Source organism: Cervus elaphus, chromosome 9, assembly GCF_910594005.1.
Source record: "Cervus elaphus chromosome 9, mCerEla1.1, whole genome shotgun sequence".
NCBI lineage: Eukaryota > Metazoa > Chordata > Mammalia > Artiodactyla > Cervidae > Cervus > Cervus elaphus.
Window position 1 is genome coordinate 23,658,929 of NC_057823.1, and position 16,930 is coordinate 23,675,858.

A 16,930-nucleotide genomic window follows, 5' to 3' on the forward strand; every position below is an offset into this window, starting at 1 on the left:
TCAGATCCTTTTAGTGACGCCCCACTATGTATAGGACAGACCTCCAGTTCCTGGTATTCGAGGCTTCCCACAGTTTGACCAGGAGCTCTTACCAGCCTGATATCTTCCCTCCTCACCAACCACCTCAAGCTCTCCCTTCTCTGCTTCCTGCTCATGTTTCTTGTCATATCACAGGTGCTCCCTCCCTTTCTCTGCCCAGCTCCAGTGAATGCCGGACCCACATGTCTGCATGAGATGGGCACAGTGGGCCAGAGAGCAGAGCCAGCAGCTGACTCTGGAAAAGGAATGTGACCTGTGGGCCAGTTCAGACAGGCGGACTGACCACAGTGGGCCTCGTCGGAGCCGTCGGAGCAGTCCGCTGTGTCATCACACTCTGGGTTCAGCTTGGTCACACACTGGCTGTTCCCGCAGGAAAAGGCAGTCCCTGGACAGCGACCTGAGGGCAGACAAGAACCAGGTACTTGACCTCACTCCATCTCTCCTGTCTGCACAGAGATTTCTCTCTCCAGGCAGAAACTCAAGAGCAGGAAAAACCACTTCTCTGCTTTCTTGTCACTGAGTCTTTCTGAAATAATCTTCTCTGTACTAACTAGAGTTAGTACAGACACATAACAACAAGAATGCCAGTCAGCGCTTGGCCCAGGGCTGTGAAACCCAAGCAATACGTATCCCATGTGCATACTTTTACATTTCTACCATCCATTTTTTAAAAAAAGAGATAGGTGAAATTAATTTTTTAAATTGCAGTAGAGTACATATAACATAAAATTTGTCACTGAAGTGTAGGTTCACATTTAGGGTCAGTCACTGTCTTCAGGGTGGGGGGCCATCCTGGGCACCGTGGGGTGGAGAGCAGCATCGCCAGCCCACCACCTCTGGATGCCAGGAGCTCCCCAGTCGTCACGACTACAAATGTTCCCAGACATCATCAAGTGTCCCCTGGGGGCAGGATCACCCCTAGTTGGGAACCATTGATGTAAAGCTAGATAAGTGTAAAAGAATCCACCTGCCAATGCAGGAGATGCAAAAGACACGGGTTCGATCCCTGGGACAGGAAGATCCCCTGGAGAAGGAAATGGCAACCCACTCGGGTATTCTTGCCTGCAAAATCACATGGACAAAGGAGATTGATGGGGTATAGTTCATGAGGTCACAAAGAGGTGGACATTGTGTGATAACACATGTTGTGAGCCAGCTGGGAGGAGAGTCATCAATATATTTAAAGCAATGAAATTCTAGGTGGTCCATACTCTTTCCCCCGCCCCAAAATTGTTTGCTTTCTGTCTTTTCTTTTAACAACATTACATCACTTAAAAAAAATAAAGCCTTCTTCTAATTACGCTTAGCTCTGAACAATTAAAAGTGCCTCATTTTTTAAATCCTTTGCTCACACAGGACTAGAACTCCATCTCCCCCACAAAAGGCTGGCGCACAAAACTAGCATTTACTGTGTTTGAGGGATTTCCCTTGTGTGCCTTCAAGAAGCTTCAGGAAACCTCTCTTGGTGTTTGCAAACGGGAGGAAATTGGGCAGAGGGCAAGGAGCTGAAAAAAACATACTTGATTTTTTTTAAATTGAAGTATAGTTGATTTATAAGCAGGACAAAGGCTAACAGAGTTTTGCCAAGAGAATGCACTGATCATAGCAAACATCTCTTCCAACAACACAACAGATGATTCCACACATGGACATCACCAGATGGTCAATACCGAAATCAGATTGATTATATTCTTTGCAGCCAAAGATGGAGAAGCTCTATACAGTCAGCAAAAAAAAAAAAAAAAAAGAGAGAGAGAGAGAGACCAGGAGCTGACTGTGGCTGAGATAATGAACTCCTTACTGCAAAATTCAGACTTAAATTGAAGAATGTAGGGAAAACCCCTGGGCCATTCAGGTATGACCTAAATCAAATCCCTTATGATTATACAGTAGAAGTGACAAATAGATTCAAGAGATTAGATCTGATAGAGAGCCTGAACAACTATGGATGGAGGTTCATAACATTGCACAGGAGGTGGTGGTCAAAACCATCTCCAAGAAAAAGAAATCCAAAAAGGCAAAATGGTTGTCTGAGGAGGCCTTACAAATAGCTGAGAAAAGAAGTGAAAAGCAAAGGACAAAAGGAAAGATATACCCATTTAAATGCAGAGTTCCAGAGAATAGTAAGGAGCGATAAGAAAGCTTTTGTGAGTGAACAATGCAAAGAAACAGAGGAAAATAATAGAATGGGAAAGACTAGAGATCTCTTCAGGAAAATTAGAGATACCAAGGGAACATTTCATGCAAAGATAGGCAAAATAAAGGACAGAGACAGTATGGACCTAACAGAAGCAGAAGATGTTAAGAAGAGGTGGCAAGAACACAGAAAAACTATACACAAAAGATCTTAATGACCTGGATAACCACAATTGTGTGGTGACTTACCTAGAGCATCCCAGAGTGTGAAGTCAAGGGGGCCTTAGGAAGCATCACTACGATCAAAGCTAGTGGAGGTGATGGAATTCCAGCTGAGCTATTTCAAATCCTAAAAGATGATGCTGTTAAAAGTGCTGCACTCAATATGCCAGCAAATTTGGAAAACTCAGCAGTGGCCAAAGGACTGGAAAAGGGCAGTTTTCATCCCAATCCCAAAGAAGAACGTTCAAACTACTGCACAATTGCACTCATTTCACATGCTAGCAAAGTAATATTCAAAATCCTCCAAGCTAGGCTTCAACAGTATGTGAACTGTGAATTTCCAGATGTTCAAACTGGATTTAGAAAAGGCAGAGGACCCAGAGATCAAATTGCCAATATCTACTAGGTCATAGAAAAAGCTAGAGAATTCCAGAAAAACATCTACTTCTGCTTCATTGACTATGCTAAAGCCTGTGGCTGTGTAGATCACACAAAAAACCTGTGGAAAATTCTTAAAGGGATGGGAATACCAGAACACCTTACCTGCCTCCTGAGAAACCTGTATGCAGGTCAAGAAGCAACAGTTAGAACTGGACATGGAACAACAGACTGGTTCAAAATTGGGCAAGGAGTATGTCAAGGCTGTATATTGCCACTCTGCTTATTTAACTTACATGTAGAGTACATCTTGCAAAATGCCAGGCTAGATGAATCACAAGCTGGAATCAAGATTGTCGGGAGAAATATCAAGAACCTCAGATATGCAGATGACACCATCCTAATGGCAGAAAGTGAAGAGGAATTAAACAGCTTCTTGACAAAGGTGAAAGAAGAGAGTGAAAAAGCTGGCTTAAAACTCAACATTCAAAAAATGAAAATCATGGCATCCAGTTCCATCACTTCATGGCAAATAGATGGGGAAACAATGGAAACAGTGACAGATTCTATTTTCTTTGGCTCCAAAATCACTGTAGACGGTGACTGCAGCCATGAAATTAAAAGACGCTTGCACCTTGGAAGAAAAGCAATGACAAACATAGACAGCATATTAAAAAGCAGAGACATTACTTTTCCTACAAAGGTCCAGTTAGTCAAAGCTATGATTTTTCCAGTAGTCATGTATAGATGTGAGAACTGGAAAATACAAAAGGCTGAGTGCCGAAGAACTGATGCCTTCGAACTGTGGTGCTGGAGGACTCTTGAGAATCACTTGGACATTTAGAAGATCCAACCCATCAATCCTACAGGAAATCAACCCTGACTACTCATTTGAAGGATTGATGCTGAAGCTGAAGCTCCAATACTTTGGCCACCTGATGCAGAGAGTTGACTCACTGAAAAAGATCATAATGTTGGGAAAGATTGATGGCAGGAAGAGAAGGGGATGACAGAGGGTGAGATGGTTGGATGGCTCAATGGACATGAATTTGAGCAAACTCCTGGAGATAGTGGACAGGGAAGCCTGGCATGCTGCTGTCCATGGGGTCGCAAAGAGTCAGACACAACTGAGCTACTGAACAACAACAATAGTTGATCTATGATGTGTTCAATTCTGCTGTGTAGCAAAGTGATTCAGTTATACATGTATGTGTTCTTTTTCATATTCTTTTCCATTATGTTTTGTTTCAGGACATTGAATATATTAATAGTTCTCTGTGCTATACAGTAGGACTTCCTTGTTTATCCATCCTATATATAATAGTTTGCATCTGCTAATCCCAAACCCATAATCCTTCCCTCCCTGACCCTCCTCCACCTTGGCAATCCCAAATCTGTTCTTAATATTGTGAGTCTGTTTTGTATATAAGTTTGTTGTAACATATTTTAAATTCCACATATAAGTGATATCATATGGTATTTGTCTTTCTCTGCCTGACTTACTTCTAGTATGAGAATCTCTAGGTCCATCCAGGTTGCTGCAAATGGCATTATTTCATTCTTTTTTACGGCTGAGTAGTTATTCCATTGTGTATATGTGTACATGTGTGGTGTAAACACCACATTTTCTTTATCCATTCATCAAAACATACCTGATTTTAAGTCTCTTTCTGTCAGCAGCCCCTTCTGGCTTCCTGCAACAAAACGAAGAGATAAAAGATTATTTAGCGAGTGGCGAATTTCTCTGACAACATCATACTGCGAAGCAGGGAACTTCACTGTCCACCCGGGAGCCACTTACATTCTCAATTAACTCAACTGAGGTAAAATCAGATAAAATATTCTGTTCCTCATAATAAGAGCACAACAGCCACATGGGGCGGGTGGCTGCCAGGGTGGATGGTGTAGACCTGAAACAATTTCATCTGTGCAGAAATCTCTCTTAGCACTGCCAAGGTTACTAAGACACCAAGTATGTCAGGGGTGGCAGAAGGGGACTGTAAATGTCCTCCAGTGCTAGGTCAAGGCAACAATCTTTTAATCTGCACACTCTGAAATCACATCTGGCTCTCAAATCCCAACACACAGTAATATTAGGATTTCAGAGCATAACATCTACGCTTAGTTTTATACCAGGGGGCCAGGGGCCAAATCTGGCCCACCACTTGTTTTTATAAATAAAGTTTTATTGACACACAGATAAGTGTCCATTTGTTTATATATTGTCTTTGCTGCTTTTGTGCTATGATAACCAGGTTGAGTCATCTTGACAGAGACCCAATGGGTGGCAAAGATGAAAATAATTACAAGTTGCCACCCTGTGGTGTCTACCACTGAAGGTAAAGCAGTGTATATATGTTTCCTTGTCACTGAAAGGGTCGATTATGGAAAGTGTCAAGTTTAATGCAACTTTCACCTGGCTCCCCTCCCCCAGCATGTCCCTCCCAAAGTCTCCTCGTCTCTGGGGCCACTCCCCTGTGAGCTGGGCAGGCACAATGGTGCCACAGGGGGCCGGGGGATGCCACAACCCTGGGGTCACTCACCTGTGAGCTGGGCAGACACAATGGTGCCATAGGGGGCCAGGGGGATGCCAAGGCCCTGCAGCCTCGCATGAAGTCCCTGCTGCAATAGCTGCTCCTCCAGGCCTGGGCTCGGCGTCCACAGGGCCAGCAGCAGAAAGTGCAGCCGGAAATGCACCAGGACGCTGGCGTTGCCCTCCCTGGTGGGGAGGACATTGGCCTTGAGAGGGAGGGCACTTCTCAGCTGGAATTCTCTACAAATCCAGGGGTCCCCCAAGATCCTTTACCCCCAGGAGGCCCTCACTCACCAGTAACTCAGCACCGTGCAGCCCACGCAGCTGGACTCCAACTCTGTCTCTTGAAAGCTGCTGACAAACTGCAACAGAAACAACAGCCACAAACGTGAGCCCCACGGAGACGCTGGCTGGGAGAGTCGGGGAGGAGGAGAAAAGCACCTCCTCTTCACCTCCACGTGTGCAGTCAGCTCACACTGCTGCGTGAGTGATGGGGTGGGCAGTCCCAGACCGTGCCTGTGGAAACACAGCTCCACCAACACATGATGGAGAAACACGCAGTCCCTCCACACACTGGAGCATCACTCAGCCATGAACAGAGGTGAGGGCCTGACATTCACAACCACGTGGACGGACCCTGAGGACACGATGCTCAGTGAGAGGAGCAGACACAGAAGGACACACAGGGCGTGATTCCACTGATGGGAAACATGCAGAACAGGCAGATCCCAGACACAGAGAGTGGGTTCCTGGTTGTCAAAGGCTGGGGAGGGGATGGGAGTGACTGCTGATGAGGAGAGAGGGTTTCCTTTTGGGGTGATGAAAGCTCCTGGAATTAGATGTAATAGTTGCACAACTCTGTACTAAATGTCACTTTACAAATGGATGAATTTGGACTTCCCTGGTGGTCCAGTGTTTAAGACTCTGAACTTCCACTGCAGAGGGCATTAGTTCCATCCCTGGTAGAGGGTATCTGCCTGCAATATGGAAGTCCTGGGTTTGATCCCTGAGTGGGAAAGATCCCCTGAAGGAGGAAATGGCAACCCACACCAGGATTCTTGCCTGGAGAATCCCATGGACAGAGGAGCCTGGTGGGCTACAGTCCGTGGGGTTGCAAAGAGTCGGACATGACTGAGCAACTAACACTTTCACTTTCAGGGGAACTAAGATCCCACATACCACATGGCATGGCCAAAAAAAAAAAAAACAAGTGAGGTATAAGTTGAACTTCTCTGGTGGTCTAGTGGCTAAGTCTCTGTGCTTCCACTGCAGGGGGTACGGGTTCAATTCCCGGTCAGGGAAGTTCAACATGTCACACAATGCAAAAAAAAAAAAAAAAGAGGTATAAGTCACCTACCATAAAAACTCACCTTTTAAAAGTATACAGTTAGATGGGGTTTTAGTACATTCACAGATTTGTACCAGCTTATCATGATTTTAAAACATTCTCATCACTCCAAAAGAAGCCCATCCCATTACCAGTTACTCCCCATCCCCTGCCCCAGCCCCTGACAACCAGGAACCCACTCTCTGTGTCTGAGGATCTGCCTGTTCTGCACATTTCCCATCAGTGGAATCACACCCTGTCTGTCCTTCTGTGTCTGCTTCTCTCACTGAGCATCATGTTCTCAGGGCCTATCCATGTGGTAGCAAGTGTCAGGGCTGAGTGACGCTCCCGAGTGTGGAGGGATCACAACTGTTTACCCATTATCTGCTGATGGACAGTCCAGCTGCTTTCACTTTGGGATTATCATGACTCATGGTGCTGTGAGCATCATGTGCAGGTTTCTGCGTGGACACACACTTTTGTTTCTCTGGGGCAGACACCCAGGAACAGAATGGCTGGGTCAGATGGTACTGCTATTCATCATTCAGTTGCTTAGTCATGTCCAACTCTTTGTGACCCCATGGACTATAGCACACCAGGCTTCCCTGTCCATCACCAATTCCCAGAGTTTCCTCAAACTCAAGTCTATTAAGTTGGTGATGCCATGCAACCATCTCATCCTCTGCCGCCCCCCTCTTCTCCTGCCCTCAATCTTTCCCAGCATCAGGGTCAAATTGCCACACTGCTTTCCACAGAGGCTGCCCCTTTTCAGATTCCCACCAGCCACACAGGAAAGTTCTGATTTCTCTACTGAAATGCAGTTTACAACCTTCCAATGAGACCTATGGGTCTTGTAGACAGAGGTTCCCACACGATGCTGCCATCCCCTGCTTTCCAAAAAGCACCAGCTGCGCCCTGTTCATCCCATGGCCCCTCTCCCTTCCTCAGCCTCCCCTCTGCCCTGCTGCCTCAGTCAGAGCCCCTGGCCACCCACTTGCCAGCCACACCCCTGGCTCCCAGGAGCCTCACCAGCATTTCCAGAGTGGGCGTCAGCGTGCGGTAGTACTCTGAGGTCTCCTGCTGCAAGCTGGGGGCAAACCGGATCCCACGCAGCTCGGCTGTGTGCTCTACGTCGACGCCCTGTGTAGAGAGGGAGGCTGCGGACGAGACCAGGGCCCCGTGAGAGCGCCCACTGCAGGGGCAGGGCTCAGCGAAGCTGGCCTCCAAGGCCCCCCGCCAGCCCAGGGCTGGTCATCCCAACTAATGGGTGTGGGCTCACTCCCTGGGGGTTGAGTGACTATTAACAGTGCTCTTTTTTTTTTTTTTAAGAGGACTGTTTTTTTAAAAGTCTTTATTGAATTTGTTCCAACATTGCTTCTGCTTTATGTTTTTGGTTTCTGACCACCAGGCATGGGGGATCATAGCTCCCCTACCAGGGATCAAGTCTGTATCCCTGGCAAGTTCTAACCACTGGACCATCAGGGAAGTCACTACGTGCCCCCTCATCCACTCTCACCCATCACTCACCTCAAGGCCCCCAGGTCCAGCACAAAAGCCCCAGTTGTCCCCAGGTTCCCTTAAGGGGAAGGCTGGCTGCCCCTAGAAATGCCTGGCCTAGGGCCCTGGGTCAACTTCAGCCAAAAATGGCTGAAATGGCCTCAAAAGACCTTACCTCAACTTTGGGGCAATTCCCACCTTTTCCCTGGCAGCTCAGATGATAAAGAATCCACCTTCAAAGCAGGAGACCAGGGTTCGATCCCTGTGTCAGGAGGATCCCCTGGAGAAGGGAATGGCTACCCACTCTAGTATTCTTGTCTAGAGAATCCTATGGACAGAGGAGCCTGGTGGGCTACAGTCCCTGAGGTCGTAAAGAATTGGACACAATTGAGTGACTAATACTTTCACTTTCCCTGGAAGAGGGTGCGAAGTACGATAGGGGCATGGCCACAGTCAGGGGTACCAGGACCCTCAGACCCCCACCCGTGATGCCACCCTCTGAATAACACACTTTCCAACTATTGGAAACACTGTGGAAACCACATAATAGCAAAGAACATAAAATGTCTTAAAGTAAAGAATACAACCCTACAGAGTACATGAAGACACCTGTTTCTGTCAAAAAATATGCAAGACTGGCAAAGAGGCCCACTGGTCAAAAATGATCATAATTGCAAAATTTTAAACATAGAGGGACTTCCCTGGTGGTCCAATAGTTAAAACTGAGGATAAGAGGCAGGAAGGCTAGAGGTCCCCAAGGGGAGGAAATAGACTGTAAGTGTCAGACGTTTCTTCTTCTCTCTTAATAGGAGGAGGAAACAAACTACAAGTGTCAGAGGTTGTTCTTCTTTCTCTGTGCAAAATTAAAAGGAGGTTTCTTGTAAAATTCTGTGTTGCCATGAGGACACCTGGTTCCACCTGAACTGAACTTGTCTCAAACCTTGAGCTAACCAATGCAGTTTTTCGTATGGAAATGTTTTTCTTAAGCTATGTTAATGATCTGTCTATTTATCTTAGAATCTGCCTTTAGAATCTGCACGCATGCACGCACACACACGCACACACACAAAAACCAGTTTTCCTGCACTTCACCTCACAGCCATCAGAGGGCATCTATCAGCCATGCCAGACTTCCAGCTATTTCAGATATTCACAAACATACATCTATACATTTTAAATATATATTAAAAATATACACATTTTAAATATTAAAATATATACATCCCACATTGGGTTGCCAACTTATTTTGCCACATGACACCATTTCCCCCCAAAACTGCCAGTTACCATCATTATTTCATGAACGAAGGGTGACTTTCACGCCCCCACACAGAACTAAGAAACTCGTCTCAGAAGGAGCTCGGATCAGAGCAGAATTTCCTGTGATGGCAGAAGATCCTAGATCTGAGCATCCCCAGGAGGAACCACACGAGCCACCCGTGAAATGTGGCTGGCTGGGACGGAGGAACTGGATTTTACCTGTCATTTAAATTAAGTCTAAATAGCGCTGGGGCTCAGGGCTACCACGTGGAGGTGCGGGGCAGCCCTGAAACTCTGTGCAGTCAGCAGGCGTCCACTGGAGCCTTCCACTGACATAAAAAGACCTCCGTGCGTTTCTGTAACTGCAGCCTACAGCACTCACAACAGGTCATCATTTTGTATGTGTGGGTGTGCGGTCAGTTGTGTCCAACTCTTTTTGACCCCATGGACTGTAGTCCATCAGGCTCCTCTGTCCATGGAATTGTCCAGGCAAGAATACTGGAGAGGGTTGCCATCCCCTCCTTCAGGGATCAAATCCATGTCTTTTATGCCTCCAGGATTGGCAGGTGGGTTCTTTACCACTAGCGCCACCTGGGAAGCCTTATTTTCTATGAAGTGAGAGGGACTTCAAATATGAAGTGAGAGGGACTTCCCTGGGGGTCCAATGGTTAAGACTCAGTGCTTCCACGGCAGGAGCATGGATTCAGTTCCTGGTTGGGGAACTCAGATCCAGCATGCCGTGTGGCATGGAAAAAGTAATAATAACAACATGGGAGCCACTGTTGATTGTGGGAGGTGGGAAAGTTAACGACTGCTCACTCATTTCTTATATTTTCGGGGACTTTCCAAATTTCTCAAAATAAGTTCATTTCCCTAGTGGTCTCCATTTCACTCCGGCCATGAATCTTCATTAAGAACCCCAAAGATGGGAGACCTGAAATTTGCAGGTATTACCGTGATGCCCAGGCTCCCAGCACCCAGCCTGGCACTAAGTGCAGCCACATCCAGCGCCGGGCCCCCCTGCCATGCTCTTGGTGGCCTCTGTGGCCTGTACGCATGACCCTTTGCTCTGGGACACCCCTGAGCGACTCCTAGGCATCTTTCTGCCAGTCTCCTGGCGTGTGGACCCGAGCAAGCCCATGGCCACTCACCCACAAGGACTCCCAGGGTGACGAGGACGATGCTGGTGGCCACGACGGTGGAGAGGGCCGCCCGGCAGCACACGGCATCTGCAGCCAGGATGCCCTTGGTGGCTCCAGGCACCAGCTCTAAGTCACCGGCAGAGGGCTCCATGGCTCCCGGACACAGGGACGGAGACCTGGAGGCCAGCAGAAGGGAGGCAGAGAAGTGAGGTCAGAGCTAGGGGGGCACTTCTCTTCCCCTAAGCAAGGGTCTTCCTTGTGCAAACGTAGCTGCCATCACTAGCGCCTGAGGCGAGCCTGGACTCTTGTTAATAGATGTGAGTTGATTTAAGCCACTAAGCGTGTGGTGATGTTGTGGTGTGGCATAGGCAGTGAATACAATGCTCCTTCATCCATTAAATGCTATTTGAAAGTCAACCAATGGCTTTGTCTTTTTTGTTGTTTTTTGGCTGCACCACACAGCTTGTGGGACCTTAGTTCCCCAACCAGGGATTGAACCCACAGCCGTGGCAACGAAAATGTGAACAGAATCCTAACTCCTGAACTGTCAGGGAATTCCCAATGGCTTCATTCTTTTTTTTTTTTTTAAGTTTTTTTAAATTTTATTTTCAGTTGTACTGGGTCTTCATTGCTGCACTAGGGTTTTCTCCAGTTGCAGAGAGAGGGGCTCCTCTTCACTGTGGTGTTCAGGCTTCTCATTGCAGTGGCTTCTCCTGTTGTGGAGCCTGGGTCCTACAACATGCAGGCTTCAGTAGTTGCGGCTCCCCGGCTCTAGAGCACAGGCTCAGTAGTTGTGGAACACTGGCTTAGTTGCTCTGCAACATAGGAGATCTGCCCAGATCAGGAATCAAACCTGTGTCTCTTGCATTGGCAGGTGGAGTCTCATCCACTTTGCCACCAGGGAAGTCCATTTAAAAAAAATTTTTTTTAAGTCTTTACTGAATTTGTTACAACATTGCTTCTGTTTTATGCTTTGGTTTTTTTGGCCTCGAGGCATGTGGAATCCCAGCTTCCCAACCAGGGATGGAACCTGTACCCCCTGCATTTGGAAGGCAAAATCCCAACCACTGGACTACCAGGGAAGTCCCGTGGTTTTTTTTTTAATTGTAATAATTTTTATTGGCATATAGTTGCTTTACAACAATGGCATTTTTATGAGTATGCAAAATTTTAGCATTAGGCTGATTCTCCATCATAACAGTTAATGATATATATATTTTTTAATCTCTTATTAGGGAGGATGGTGTCTCAGTGGTAAAGAATCCACCTGCCAATGCGGGAGACAAGGGTTTGATCCCTGGGTTGGAAAGATCCCCTGGAGGACAGCATGCCAACCCACTCCAGTATTCTTGCCTGGGAAATCCCATGGACAGAGGAGCCTGGTGGGCCACAGTCCATGGGGTTGCAAAGAGTCAGATACGACTGACCGACTAAAACAACAAGGGTAAGAATAAGCTGTGAGATCTAACAGCTCTGGCCTCCAGCTTCCTCCTCTGTAAAATGGGCAGAAGACAATGCCTGCTGCCATCTGGCTAATTCCTGCCTCTCAGGATCCAGGATCTCAGACTCTCAGTTTGCAGAGAGCAGAGCTGAGAGGTGGAGACAGGCTGAACTCTGGCACTTCTGCCTCTCAAGTGTCTCTGTGTCAAGTGCCAACAAATTCACTTAAGGCAGTTGGCTTCTGCTCCTTGCAACTACAAGAGCCTTGAATGTGTTCAGCCCTTCCCACCCACAGCATACCCCTGCCCCCGACCTGGCTGGATAATTCCCTTCCATTCATGAGACCTGAGCAGACCTCTACTCTAAACTCTCAGCCTGCAGAGAAGCCTTTGTCTGGGAGCGGATGAGTCACCTTTACAGCTCTGCAGCGGTGGATCTCATTACCTCCCCCCACCCCTGCTCCCCATGGATGCTGCCTCCATTGTGTGGGCAGAGAATGACTCATATCTGGCCTCTGACACACTCTTCCCCTTTTGAACAGCACCCAGAAGGAAGTGGGGAGACAATCCCATTCTACTTCCCTTGTCGGCGCTCCACGAAGGTGCGCACTCGGCCAGGTGCTTCTCTGGGGGGAATGGAGCTGCTTTGTAGGCCCGTATGGATGGATGGCAGGTCTGCCCATCAGGTAAAATACGGTGTGTGCATGCAAAGTCGCTTCAGTTGTGTCCGACTCTTTGCAACCCCATGCACTGTAGCCCACCAGATTCCTCTGTCCATCAGATTCTCAAGGCAAGAATACTGGAGTGGATTGCCATGCCCTCTTCCAGTGGATCTTCCTGATGCAGGGATTGAACCCACATCTCTTATGTCTCCTGCATTGGCAGGCAGGTTCTTTACCGCTAGCACCACCTGGGAAGCCCATAAATACAGTACACCCTTCAGATGCATAAGACCTATAGACTTCCCTGGTGGTCCAGTGGTTAAGACTCAAAGCGCCCAGTACAGGGGCACAGGTTTGATCCTTGGTTAGCAAACTAAGATCCCACATGCCACACAGCTCAGCCAAAACAAACAAGCAAACAAAAAACATGACAAAAACATCCTGTGATAGTTAATTTTATGTGTCCATAGGGCTAGGCCATGATGCTGGGTTTTGGCCAAACATGGTTCTTGACATTGCTGTGAAGACATAATTAACATTTAATTAGTTGATGCTGAGTAAAGCAGATGAGCTTCTGTAGTGTGGGTGGGCTGTATCCAATCAGTTGAAGGCCTTAAGAGAAAAGATCAAGGTCTCCCCCCAAAGAAGGGAGAATACTGTCTCCAGGTGGCCTTTGTACTTGAGCTGCAACATCAACTTTTCCCAGGGTCTCCAGCCTGCCCTGCAGATTTTGCATTTGCCAGCTCCCATGATTGTGAGCTAATTCTGGTCTCTCTGTCTTCCTCTCCATTCTACTGGTTCTCTTTCTCTAGAGAACCTGACACATACAGTTCCTAACATGCCTTGTTCAAAATCTGGAACAAAATTGTATTAAGAAAAAGCATTTTAAAATTTTTTATTCAAGTCTTTTATTTGGCTATGTTGGATCTCAGTTGCAGCATGCAGGATCTAGTTCCCTGACCAGGGATCGAACCCAGGCCCCCTGAATTGGGAGCACAGAGTCTTAGCCACTAGACTGCCAGGGAAGTCTCTCCAAAAAGTATTTGTTGTTTGTCTGAAATTCAAATTTATCTGGGTGTGCTGTATGTTTATTGTTAAATCTGGAACCCCACCCCTGGGCCCAGCCAGAATGTCCTATCCGATCAAGGTAACACGTCCTACTGGGAACAGCCACTCTGCGCCTCACCACCATCCACAGTGGTAAGAAAGGGGAGTAGTGCAGGGGTGGGGAGCAAGGTCGTACAATGCTCACCCCTTTATTCTTACACTTGAGCTGAACTGCCTTCTGAGGAGCCAGAGAAGCTCTAAGAATCACTTGATGAAATGTTTTAAGGACAAAGACACCAAGGTTCACTTTTGTGATTAGGGCTAGAAACATGAATGTAGTGTATGAGCTCATTGACAGCACCCCCTACAAACACATACACTACGTTCATTCAACCCCCGCCGGCCCTGCCACCCCCTATCCCTTGGGTTTTCTAAGGATTCCTGTGTTCTCCAAATTGTCTTGTCATCGCCATCATTAGGGCACAGAGGGGCCTCGCTGCTATTTAGCACTGAACATAGAAGCTCCATTCACTGTCCCCATCAATCTGGTATTTACGACGGGCCAGGCCTGGCTGCTCTGTGCTGGGTACCCAGCCGTTAAGGAGACAGATGTGATTCTCAGCTCACAGAGCGTAACTCTTAGTGACAGAGACCCAAGTAAATTAAAACTGTGGCTATAATAATGGCTGGAAAAGCTAGAGATGCGTCCATGGGGCTTTGGGTCTCTGTCAAAATGAAGCTTTGATCTAGACAGGGGTCAGGGGAGGCTTCCTGATGGAGGGATGGGTTACATAAGTTCTGAAGGATAAACAGGAATCCAGTCCGTGCCTGGTGGAAGCAACAGATGTCCATACAGTAAGAACAAAATATGTAAAAGCCCTGTGGCAGGAGGGAGCAAGCAAGGGCCCTCTTAGGGGAGGTGTGCTAGTCAGCTGCTACCACGTAACAAGTTATCACACACATATCTGTGTAAAACAATGCATGTTCGTTATCTCATGGTTTCTGCAGGTCAGGAATCGGGCACGTTTTAGGGGTCCTCTGCTCAGGGTCTCACTCAGCTGCAAACAAAGCATTAGCTGGGGGAGTTCCCTGAAGGTCCAGTGATTAGGAACTTTCACTGCTGTGGCACCGGTTCAATTCCTGCTCGAGGACCTAAGATCCCACAAGCTGTGCAACGCAGAAAAAAAAAAGTGTGAGCTGGGTAGCATTCTCATCCAGAGGCTCAACCAGGGAGGATCCACTCCTGAGCCCCCTGCTGTGGCCAGAATCTGGTTCCTTGTGCTTGCAGGGCTGAGGCCCCCTCTTTCTGCTGGCTGTCAGCCAGGGGCGGCTGGCAGGAGCAGAGAGCTGTTGAGCTTCACACAAATTCAGAAAACACTTCCAGCTCCTTCTTGACTCTCCCTCTAGATATCTTGCCAACACCTACAGTGACCAACTGTCTCAGCTGCCCTGGGATTTCCCTGTTTTAGCCCCATAAGCCCCACATCTCTGTGTGTGTGTGTGTGCACATGCGCGCACATTACTTACTCAATCCTGTCCAACTCTTTGCGATCTCATGGACTGTAGTCCATCAGGTTCCTCTGTCCATGGGATTCTCCAGGCACGAATACTAGAGCGGGTCGCTATGCTCTCCTCCAGGGGATCTTCCTGACCCAGGTATCAAACCTGCATCTCTTGTGTCTCCTGCATTGGCAAGTGGATTCTTTTCCACTCAGCCACCTCGGAGGCCCCTATATGCAATCACTAAGTTATTTTATATAAGGGATTTGAGCGTCTATGGGTTTTGGTGTCCCTCGGACAGTGAGGGACAAGTATAATTAGTCTCTTCAGACCGTGTCTATCACCAAGTTCTGCAGATTCAATATCCTGCACTTCTCTAAAACAGGGGGCACTAAACTTCGTATGCAGAGAGCCAGAGAGTGAATAATTTCAGCTTTGTAGTCCCACAGTCCTACTATTAATACAACTCTGTCATGTTATAAAAGCAGCATCAGGCACATGTAAACACACAGGTATGGCTGTGTTCCCATGAAACAGGCAATTTGCTGGGGTTAATCTGAGGGCCATAATATAGTGACCCTTGGTCTAGGGTTCATCTTTTGTCTTTTGTTTGTTTGTTTGTTTTTGTTTATTTATTTATTTATTTATTTTTGTCTTCATCCATACTGCCTAGTGCAAGCTGTCACCACCTCAAATCTGCATTATTGCAACAACTTGGATTCCACTTCATTTTCCACACTAGAGTCAGACCGATCTTTCACCAGGAAAACCCAGTTACTCTTCTTCTTTTAAGCAGTCAAACCCAATGGGTAAAGGGCAGAAAAACAAAGTTAGACAAAACTTTTTAAGAGAGACACACCCTCATCTTAGATTCTGAAGGATTCCAACAGATAAAAGCATGCTAAGGATAACTTCTCAATCTCAAAATTGCAAAACACACTAAGAAAAAGAAAAAACCAGCAAGAGTCAGCGGAAAAAAAGAAGACAGTACTAGATACTGAAGACATTCTGAAAGTGAAACCATCTGAGATTATAAAACAATATATATGAAAATACTTTATATGCTTAAAATTCATTCAGACATAAAATAATTGAAAACAGACTGGATCACAGGCTGGATGGACATGAGTTTGAGCAAGCTCCGGGAGTTGGTGATGGACAGGGAAACCTGGCATGCTACTGTACATGGGATCACAAAGAGTCGGACATAACTGAGCAACTGAACTGAAGGTTTAAAAAATTATTTAGAACTGAATGATAGTGAATATGAAAGTAAAAAGTGAAAGTGTTAGTCGCTCAGTCATGTCCAACTCTTTGTGACCCCATGGACTGTAGCCCGTCAGGCTCCTCTGTCCATGGGATTCTCCAGGCAAGCATAATGGAGTGGGTTGCCATACCCTCCTTCAGGGGATCTTCCTGACCCAGGGATCAAGCCTGTCTTTTACATCTCCTACATTGGCAGGCAGGTTCTTTATCACTAGCACCATCTGGGAAGCTATCCTCATACTATATGACTGTTATTTTTTTCTGGTTGTGCCACATGGCATGTGGGATCTTAGTTTCCTGACCAGGGACTGAACCCATATCCCCTACTTTGGAGGCATGGAGTCTTAACCACTGGACTGCTAGGGAAGTCCCTATTCTATGACTTAATGACAAAACAGTGTGGGGGGGGGGGCGATAAAATAGAACACTCTAAAAACAAACAAACAGAAATAAACGTTGGCCTTTGCCTCCAGTTCTGGGAA

The 16,930-nt window shown here is 46.9% G+C and overlaps 1 protein-coding gene across 1 annotated transcript in view; it reads right to left on the minus strand.

Moving 5' to 3' along the window:
* The window catches only part of TMPRSS9 (transmembrane serine protease 9), a 56,414-nt gene that overhangs the window by 18,185 nt on the left and 21,299 nt on the right, over positions 1 to 16,930 (minus strand). The window contains exons 2-7 of the mRNA XM_043912082.1: positions 10,544 to 10,710; positions 7,665 to 7,792; positions 5,603 to 5,670; positions 5,319 to 5,494; positions 4,428 to 4,469; positions 323 to 436 (exon numbers count right to left, since the gene is read on the minus strand). Coding sequence (XP_043768017.1) covers positions 323 to 436; positions 4,428 to 4,469; positions 5,319 to 5,494; positions 5,603 to 5,670; positions 7,665 to 7,792; positions 10,544 to 10,710 — 695 coding nt within the window. The remainder of the gene's footprint in view (positions 1 to 322; positions 437 to 4,427; positions 4,470 to 5,318; positions 5,495 to 5,602; positions 5,671 to 7,664; positions 7,793 to 10,543; positions 10,711 to 16,930) is intronic.